We start from the raw sequence: 9,962 nt of genomic DNA, 5'->3' as shown, positions 1-9,962 counted from the left end.
TGTGAGTGCTCTCTGTGATATGTGCTATACCTATTGACACACACCAAAAAGTTAGGTTCCGGTTATCACAAGACAAAAAAAAAAAGTAAAATTAATTGTTTTATTGTCTTTTTTTTTTAATGGACGAATGTTATTTGTGCAACATAATTTGGCAATGGTTATTGCATTGTTTGTTGCATTAACCCACTCACACACTCACCAAATCTATAATGAAAGAAATGGAAGCCATTTCTACAGAATGTTTTAGCTCAGCTGCTTGAACAATTGATTCGTAGGTATGACTCATAGATCGTTAAATCCAAAATGTTGGTTTAAATTGTATTTGGTCTTTCCTTGTATGTCCGTAACTTCTTTGTATTTTTGCTGCTGCCTGTCTTGGCCGGGTCTCCCTTGAAAAATAGGTTTTTAATCTCAATGAGACCAACCTGGTTAAATAAAAGTTGACTAAAAAAAATAACAATAATAAATTCATGTTTCCTTCAGAAAAGCACACACATTTTTAGACACACCACAAACTGCCATTCTCATATAAAGAAATGTAATTTAAAAATGACTACTATCACGAGTCGTTCTTTTGTCACAAGTTCTTTTTCTCAGTCAGACAGTTTTTTAACGTCTCCAAGTTTCTCTGCATCCAGCGAACATTTTTCTGCAAGTTGTCCAGTGCAAGTTGAGGACTTTTGACCTGAGATGCATGTTCTCCGATTGACTCAAAGAACGACTTCACCTGCAAGGTAAAAAAAAAAAAAAAAAAAAAAAAAAATTGAAAAAAAAGTTCAGCACAGCTATCATTGATTCATCAACATTCATTTGGAAATACAGTGCACTACTGCAGACTTTGCCAGTTCAATCAAAAGGTACAGTACAATATTGTGTATGACATGCGGTAAAGATGTCAATACCTCAGAGTATTCCTCTGGATATGAAAAATGACTTGTAGTGCCAATGAGGATGTATCGAATAGTCGGTGAGCTCAACTGAAATCTGAAGAGCATATATCCATAAGACCATATATCCAAAAATAAAACCAATAATTTATCTCCTATCGACACAGACTTTTGAACCAGCGTGCCCCAGTTTTTCTTGACAAAATTCCATGCGATGCGGTGTCCTCGAGGGTTGTTGGCCACCCCGAAGATGAGCGTGGACAGGTCCTGGGGTCGTATCACCTGACCTTCCAGACCTAGGTCCAACAGTCTACAAAGCAAACGCACAATTAGGTATTCTGTATCACGCAGTGGGCAAATAAATATAATCTTTTTTTTTCACATGGTGGCAGCATAGGCCATGTGAAAATATACAATCATTAGGTATTTTATTCAATTATTACCAGAGAATGTACCTGTATAATTTATTTGTGTCTCTGCTGTTGGTCAAAGCAACCAAAATTTTGTCTTTCTGTGCTGCTGAGCTCGAGTTCTTGTACAGCTGCAAGAGTGAGGCCCATCCACGATCATCCCGGGCACCAACTGCATACACAGTCTCGGCCACATCAGTGGGAAGTCTACAGTTGACACAATTAGAGGACATGTTTGTTCGGGCATCGTCAAGTATCTACAGATATTCTAAAGTTTAAATGAAGCTGATAGATGGACTGACTTGAGCGCTCCGTTTGACTGAAGCCAGTCTTTGAAACGCCAGCGTGCCTCATCCACAGAGGAAGTGTCATTCAGATGGCACGCCAAAGAGAGAACCTCTGACCTCAGTCGCCGAGTCGACACAGAGCCCTCGTCGCTCCACGTCTGCTGGTCGATGACACCGCGGAAAAACTGTAGGATGTAGCTCTGTGCCAAAGGAAACAGAGAGGCCAATTTAAGTGACGCTTCACATTCCAGGTAAGTCTTTATACATCTTTATCTTCTCACCCTGAAGCTTTCCACCAGATCCACATCACTCCGTTTCTCAATCATATGGTAAAGGAATTCCAGGTAGCCCAATCCTTCGAGCAGAGGTACAGTATGTGTCTCCAGATGCAGATAACCAATCAAATCGAACGCTTTGTTGAGCGGAAGGTAACCCGCCCTTTAAATACACACAAGAATATTTGAAAGGTTAAAAGTCATTATTACGGTAAAAGCCGAGGATTCTGCCAAGTTAATTAATTCATGACAGATTAAGTTACTATTCGCAACACATTTTTTATTGATTTTATGTTGCAGAAAACACTAAGGAATGTATGATTGTTTTAAATCAAGAATAGTCCTAATAATCGTTTTAGGAATTAAACATTAAATGCTTTATATTAGAAGACAAACCAATACTAATCACTACTGACTCAACTAGTTTGTGATCTAAAGTTCCGTTCCGACAGCGGGGACGCAACCAAAACGTGTGTGTCCGTCTGAACAAATCGTAGTCTGGACTTAAACTCACGAAACCGGACTTCCAAACACGTTGTGTAAACACACGCATACAGTACAGTATATTCAGGCATCTTACGTGACCAGTTGAAATGCATTGTGTATTAAATGGGTCCTGTCTTTGTAGCTCAGGGCAGTGTGGTTTTCTCTCAGCAGCTTTGTTATCTCCTCCCATCCGCCGTCCTCATAATGAACCACATAGTAGCCGGTCATGTCCACATTGAACTTCACCCACTTGACATCCTCTCCTATGTGGACACTGTCTGTAAAACACGCAGACAACTAAAACAATTACAACAGGACGAAGGCACGCCACTATGCTGGAAATACTGTGTAACAGTCAGCATATCAACATTCCCGGCAAAGAATAGTTTGAAACTCTAGTGTTTATTCACATTACAAAGAGTCTCAAAGCGGGGTTATGAAATAGGCAAATACTATTCAAACCAAAAGCAGAAATGCAAAAAAAAGTACAACAGATGTGGCACAGTGGTGCATGTCTCATGCACCACTGTGCCACATGTGTATTACTCGTGCACTCACTGTAGTTGTGTCGCCATGCTGCACTATTTGCATATACTGGCCACTCATGCCAGAGTAGCATCTGCTCCATTTGCACACTGATTGAGGAGTATCTGTAACATTTGCACAACCAACATTGTCCCAGATGATCGCGCGACTCGTCACTTTCAACCGCGTCCGCTCCTTGAAGTCTTGGCGCCCTTTGCGCAATGCTCATTGCGCCGGACTACTGCAATATTAGTCATTCGAACTGCTCGAAGTGCTAGAGGACTCTGCATCTTTTTGCACAATTGTTTTTGTCAATGTCTTTATGTCTCCAAAGTGTTCTGTAAATTGACTGTCTGTTGTACTAGAGCGGCTCCAACTACCGGAGACAAATTCCTTGTGTGTTTTGGACACACTTGGCAAATAAAGATGATTCTGATTCTGAAGGCAAGAACTGAACTTTTATCGTTTACCTGCATGAGTTGTCATCAGGTGTCTCTGGATGGCGCTGGAAGTATCCGTCTTGTACGTGAGAGGGATATGCCATAAGTAACTGGAGAAGAAGGGTGATTGTTAATTAAATGCTGAAGGGAGCCACTTTTGACTGCATCCTCACCCTCGTTGCAATGTGGACCAGAGGGGGTCAGAGGGAAGTTCTGTCCTCAGGAAACGGACCTGTTTGAGCATCAGACGTGACCCCGCCCTTTTTACAATTACCAGAGGAACACCTGTCTGCAGAGTCCAAGTGTTCATTACGGCTGTCAAGTCCAAGTGTTCCCCAGTCAAGAGGTACTGAATAAAAAAAAAAAAAAAAACAGCCAAGTTTCAATTTTCAACATTTTCCGGATGGAGGTCAGAGTTGACTTACTGAATTTTTATGGGCCTGTTCTCTGGTGTAACAATACTGCCCTGAAATGAAATCCTCCTCTGAACAAGTCTGAAAAATGGCATATTGAATGAATCAAATGTATGAATGAATGAATATCTATCTATCTATGCATCAATCTAATCTACACTTAAATTTGAATACATTTATGGAGTGTATTCTCAAACAGGTTTTGCAAAGTGATTCTTATTTCATTTGTGTTCATACATTGGCCAAACTGTCCCACAGATCTTGGTTTTGTACATTTTGGTAGCTATGTTTGCGAAGGTATCGAACGATTCCACTCTGGAACAGGTCTTCTGACAGGAAGTGGCGCAGCATGTGCAGGATGCATGCTCCCTAGAGGTAGAAAGAGCAAAACAAATACAGTCTGTTTTATGAGTTTCGCAAGTTTGATGGGACAAGCCGAAAGCCGCAGTCTGCAGTCTGCAGTATCAAAAATGGATGGATCGTTTTTACTCAAGCTGTTTGTGATGTTTTGCTGCAGCTATAAGCACAGTTGACGTATCAATGCTAAGTGATGTTGTCAATAAAATAAAATTCGTATCATTAACATTGGGCAACAGTTATTTTTACACTCATACAAAAGTTAAAACATTGCTTCTTGTGCAATAAAATGTTTTACAATGGCAGAGTAAAATGTTGATGCATGAGGTAGACATTTTTAATGTATTTTTTTAAACATAGCCAGTCACCCAATATGCAGCCAAACGTTATGAAAAGCATAACACTCGTGACAGAAAGACAGAACCCATACTTTGTCATAGGAAACGGTGTCAAACATCTCACGGATGTGAGTGGGGTTCTCCGCTGGGCTGGATATTGGCCGAGAAGAATTCAAAGAATCGTGACCTACTGCTGCAAAACATGTGTGCAACAGATATTCTTCCTGCAAGAATGGTGACATTGTGATGTTACATGATTCTGCCTTCACCTAACTGTAAGATTATTTTAAGCACGTACCACTTTGAGCTCAGGGTAGGTCGCCTCAACTGAAATGTACTCCATGTATCTGGCAAAGCCTTCATTCAGCCAGGTATCATTCCACCACGTCATCGTTACCAAGTTACCAAACCACTGCGAGAAAGAAAAAAGAAAAAAAAATCCCTCATGAGAACAAGAGAATATACATATAGGAATGAATCCCCATCAACTAAGTGATGTTGTTCGGTTAAGTAAAGTTCAGGTAAAGGGCAGGATGTGTAGCCAGGATGGCATGAGAAGATATCAGTGGAATGAAGTTCGATGCACTACGCTGACAGTAGTGGTGAGATGTCAGAGCCAGGAAGTCCTTTCCTGCTGGCCTGAACACCATCAGAAGCACTGACCTATATTTACAGCCCAATTTCTAATATTTGTTTCATTATATTGTAAAAAAAAAAAAGTATTCCCAACAGTCTATTCTATTCATTTTGTATAAGTTTTCTTGTCTGCACCGCTTTTAGTAGTGTATGTGGATGCTAGATCTTTTTGTCCAATCAGATTTCAGCCTCTGTGTGATGCCATGCCAAGGTAATCTGCCCAGAGCCTTCGGAATCGTCCAGTCGTGCTGGCCAATGTACTTAATTTAAATGAACGGCAATGGCTTTGTTTCCAAACCATACCGCTTGGTTGAAAGGAGACTATACACACTCATACCTGATGGGCAAGTTCATGCCCAATCACCATGGTAACCCTCAGTTTATCAGATACGGATGATAAGTGATGGTCGAAGAGCAGGTTGCTCTCTCTGTAAGTGGTCAGGCCCCAGTTTTCCATTGCACCCATCTCAAAGTCTGGGATGGCGATCAAATCTGGAAGAGGATGGAGAAAATATAAAACAATCTGTTGTTTTATGGTAAGCAACAGAAGAAAAAAAAAGCTTTACCATATTTGGGTAGGGGATAATTAATGTTGAAATATTCCTCATAGAAGTTCAGCATTTTGACAGCAACTTCAAGGGCATAGTGGGTCTGAGACCATTTCTGAGGATCAGCGTAGACGGACACCTATCACCGTATGAGGGGAGAAGTGATTATGATATTTACAACAAACGAGGAAAAGACACAAAATGGGCCATACCTGCACCCCAGATGATGTCGTTGCAGTGACCGATTTGAAATCACAAACGACAAAAGCAACAAGGTACGTGCTCATCTTTACACTTGCAGCATACTGATCCTCCAGCAAGCCATCATCCACTTCAACTGACTTGACCTGAAACAAACGGACACCGGTTTTGTTTTTTCGTGGCCATTTTCACACATACAAAAGACCACATTGGGAAATGAAACACTTACTATCGGCATGTTGGACAACGAAATGTACTCAGAGCTCCGTCTGACCCGCACTGAGAAGTTGGCTTTAAAGCTTGGCTCGTCAAAACAAGGGAATGCCATCCGTGCACTCGTAGGCTCAAAGTGAGTGGAAGCTAAGGTTCTAAAAACAGCCAGGAAGCATATTATCATACACATTACACCAATATGAACTGCAGTACGTACCAAAATACACTCTCTACCTGATCTCTCCTGAACTGGTTGCGTAAGTGCTTTTATAGAAACCTTCGAAGCCCTCTGCCATCTCCACCCCAAACTCAATATACAGGAAGTACTTCTGTCCACTGCTGAGCACCCTGGGAGAAAAGATGCCGATCTGCTCATGGGCAGGGTTATGGAGACAAGGTAGAACCTAGAACATGAGGGGAAGGCAGTCAGTTAGATCAGTATCAATGCGCTAATTTGACAGCTTTGTTTTACTAGTCATTAAAACTACCTGGTCAGACAGATGAGCGAGGTTCTTGTCCAATATGGTTGCCTTGGAGATCTGCAGGCCCTTGCTGTGTAACACAACCCAATTTGTGTTGTTCTGGACGTCAATTTGGATCGTGACGGAGCCGGTTAAACGCAGACTAGTGAGGTTGGGGTGCACCACGATGCGGTAGTGAAGAGGAATCACATACCTAAGAAGAAAACGACAGCTTGCTCGCATCTTGTAATAAATTCAAACAGCTTTCTTTGTAATTACTTGACTTTTTTGGGGGTAAGGACAGCAGGGAGATTACCTTGGCAGGCGAAGGCGACTCCAAGGGAAGGACAGATTGCCCGTCTCTAAAGGAGTTTGTTCTCCGGGAGGCTGAGAAGCGCTTGATGCCTGCTGTGAAATTTGGGCGGGCTGCACTCCAACCACATATGAATGGATAATAGACAGCACGAACAGCCTCACCAAGACCATTTTGGATGAAATGTCCTCGTCTGAAGAAAAAGTCAAAGCTGTGCAGCAGGCTAACAACTGCTGATGAAAGCAACCTGTCAAATCCGTCTTTTTGAAAGCCTGTAAAGGAGACGCGTCCCCTGCCAAACTCTACAGGCGTTGCCACGTTCTTCCTTCTCTTTGCATCTTAAACCTAACAAAGAATCAAGAAGATTGTTTAGTCTTCTTGTCCATTCATATTTAACCACCTTGATGAACTGGTACCTGCACCTGAAGCAAGAAGACACTGTCTCCACTTTAGCTTAAGTTTGATTTTTTTTTCCACTGCCCCCTGTACGTTATTACCGAATGCAATTCACCGTATGCTTGTAGACTCACTTTGGTTAACTGTCATCCCAAAAGCTTCCCTTTGGTCAAGCTTATCTTTGACATTACGTAAAAAGAAAAATGCTCTCCAGGCTATGGTGCGTCCCAGGATCAAAACAATGCTAATAAATATCCTGTGGCATGCATGACGAAAATGTAAGTTACACATCACAAAGGTACAGCTCCTGAGTTAAGGTATAAAATTTCTAATCATCTGTCAAAATAGGATTTCCCCCCCCCCATAATGTTTGTCACTCTGGAGAAGATATTGTCAATCTCGGTGTTGTAAATGGTAACAGAAACTCCCAGGATGCAAAACAACAACTACAATAATAATGTTACTTCCGACAGAGAGCAAAGAGCACCATGATCTGATGAAGCCTGAATGGAAAGTGGGTCTAAATATACTCGGGTTTATGACCCACCAGCCATTGCAGGTAGAACACAAGGGCAGGCGGATTATGACACACAAGGACAGAGGCCTGCAGGGATCAGGAGAACAAGGAAATTGGGATCGAGAAGAAAACAACAAAGAAAACAATAAAGCAACAAGATTTGGAATAATACGTAATGTAGGCGAGACTGTGGCATACACAAAGACAAGCCACATGCTCGCCAGTGTGGACAGAAGGAAATCAGGCCACAGCTAAAAGTGTGAGGTGACAACAGCTGCAGGAGCACAGAGGCACTTCAAAAAAGCTTACATGACAGTGCTGGTCAAGATTCGTCTTTAAATACCTGCATGGATTTCTAACATGTGGTGCAAATATCGAGAAAGCTTTACCTTGATCATTTTAGCTTCATCACTCCAACCTTGTGACACCACTGGAGACTTTCACTTTCTCTTTTCCCACCACCAACCCTCCCACTGTAGTGACTCCACCTGCCGCTTGGTGGCACAAGAGTGCAGGAAACGTGTGGGTGTGCGTGCAGCAATTGATGAGACTTGGTAGGAAAGTCACATCAGGTGTTCAATTCCCCTTAATGCAGTGTTCTTGAACAAAAAAAAAAAAATGGCATGCACCCAACGCTCACGTGCACACCCGCAAGTCGTGCACACACGCACAATATAAACTGCCAGGCCTACACAACTGTACAGAGAGACAAGTGAACAATGAAAGCGTATGCAGGCTTTGCAGAACCAGACAGAGCATTATTTTACCTGATCCTCATCTGCTTATGGAAAGGTGAGAAGTTCTACGTTTGTATATTGTTTAAAAAAAAAAAACAACAGAATGATATGCATGGAAGCTCACCAAATTATTATTTTTTTCAAGAATATTTCAAAAAATGATTTCACTTTATCACAAAACTTGCATTCCAAACTTCTGACCAAAACGTTCTGACTGGGGTTACAATATCAGAATGATCTAATTTTAAGAACATTTTGTGGTTTCAAACACTTTTTTCTTTTAAAATTGTTTTTCTAAGTATATATTTAGATTTAGATTGTACTAAACATTTAAGATGGTTGGAGGAGGAAGGAGGTTTTGATATGAGCTGTAGCATATCCCCCAAATGTTTATTCACCTGAGAAAGAATAAAGTGAGTATTTGTTCCATTTAATTTTCAATTGCGGTACATTTTTACACCATATTTAATAGTTTTGTCACCTGCTTTCAAAACTGGTGTCCTCAAAAATAATGAAATTGTCAACATCCGAAACTATGATATTACAGTATATGTTGTTATTGTTTTATCTGTGATTTTTGGGCAATTCAAATCCCCTGACACCTTCCCCTCTTTCTTTATTTGGAGGAGTTCAATGTGACATGCTGGCATCATTGGCAGCCCCCGTTCACCTGTCCGGGGAGAGACGAGGCTGGACGCTGTTGTTTTGCTTGGTGAGGAACTTCAGGAGAGGGCGTCTGGAGGTCAGCTGGAGGTCGCCGTCAGAAGGCCGCAAGTCAAGTGGGCCGGTCCGCTTAGCTGCGAACAGCGGGCATCTCGGAGGCAGCGTCGTGGCGGGAATCACGGTGGCCACCAATGAGTGGGCGTCGTACAGCTGCTCTGTGAGTCGACATCCCAGAGTGGGCAAGAGACGCCGCGGCGGCACCTTCACAGGTGGCACAGTTTATAGTCACTCATTTCCACCGTCCTGAATATTTCTCGTGACAAAAATCCCTTTTGAATCCCTCCAGATGCCCAAGACAACATCTGCAATGGAAATGATCAAAGCAAAGGTACATGTTAATTACATGTGGTCGTTGTGCCCCCACTCCCTTACTTTCAAATCTCACCAATCGGACATAATATATTAACAAATGTCATTGATGTATTGTTTGTTTTAATATGATTTATATTTTGTATCTTTTCTTAGAATATATTGTTTGTTTTATCTTACATTGTGTTGCACATTTTCTTTTTAATCGGTACAGTCATGAGAGGTGCCAAGCGAATATGTTGTTATTATTACTATTCAAAAAAAGACGGGGTTCTTTTCAACACTTGGTGTGGTTTCACCTCCAGATGTTGCAAAATGGACAAACGCAGTCATCGTCATCGGCATGAGGCTGCTCCTCTTGAAGATTCTTGTTTTTAACTCTGTGGTGACAACATACGTTGTTCTAAAGTGGTAAGAGATTATATGTGCTTCACTCACAAATCATCAATCAAACAAAGTCATTTTAACTTCAGGGGTACAATGTCTTGTG

At 41.6% G+C, this 9,962-nt stretch overlaps 1 protein-coding gene across 1 annotated transcript; it reads right to left on the bottom strand.

Annotated features, from left to right (window-relative positions):
- Positions 1–86: 86 nt before the first annotated feature.
- erap2 (endoplasmic reticulum aminopeptidase 2) lies at positions 87–8,149 on the bottom strand. The gene is made up of 21 exons (XM_061671721.1): positions 8,093–8,149; positions 6,794–7,135; positions 6,505–6,691; positions 6,251–6,420; positions 6,033–6,171; positions 5,815–5,949; positions 5,621–5,741; positions 5,392–5,546; positions 4,717–4,830; positions 4,511–4,642; positions 3,961–4,092; positions 3,736–3,804; positions 3,484–3,659; positions 3,341–3,420; positions 2,440–2,623; positions 1,866–2,022; positions 1,600–1,784; positions 1,343–1,504; positions 1,057–1,197; positions 903–984; positions 87–727 (listed from the first exon to the last, which is right to left on the bottom strand). The coding sequence occupies exons 2-21, from the start codon at positions 6,961–6,963 to the stop codon at positions 578–580; spliced, it is 2,841 nt and encodes a 946-aa protein (XP_061527705.1). The 5' UTR covers positions 6,964–7,135; positions 8,093–8,149; the 3' UTR covers positions 87–577.
- Positions 8,150–9,962: the final 1,813 nt, after the last annotated feature.

This window comes from Phycodurus eques, chromosome 3, assembly GCF_024500275.1.
Source record: "Phycodurus eques isolate BA_2022a chromosome 3, UOR_Pequ_1.1, whole genome shotgun sequence".
NCBI lineage: Eukaryota > Metazoa > Chordata > Actinopteri > Syngnathiformes > Syngnathidae > Phycodurus > Phycodurus eques.
This window is presented reverse-complemented; position numbering and strand designations above follow the sequence as displayed.

Coding starts and splice junctions, on each gene's coding strand:
- erap2 (XM_061671721.1), bottom strand. CDS start 6,963: ATGGTCTTGGTGAGGCTGTTCGTGCTGTCTATTATCCATTCATATGTG. Junction 3,421..3,483: donor TGGTCCACATTGCAACGAGG/GTGAGGATGCAG, acceptor CTTCTTCTCCAG/TTACTTATGGCATATCCCTC. Junction 1,198..1,342: donor GACACAAATAAATTATACAG/GTACATTCTCTG, acceptor TTTGCTTTGTAG/ACTGTTGGACCTAGGTCTGG.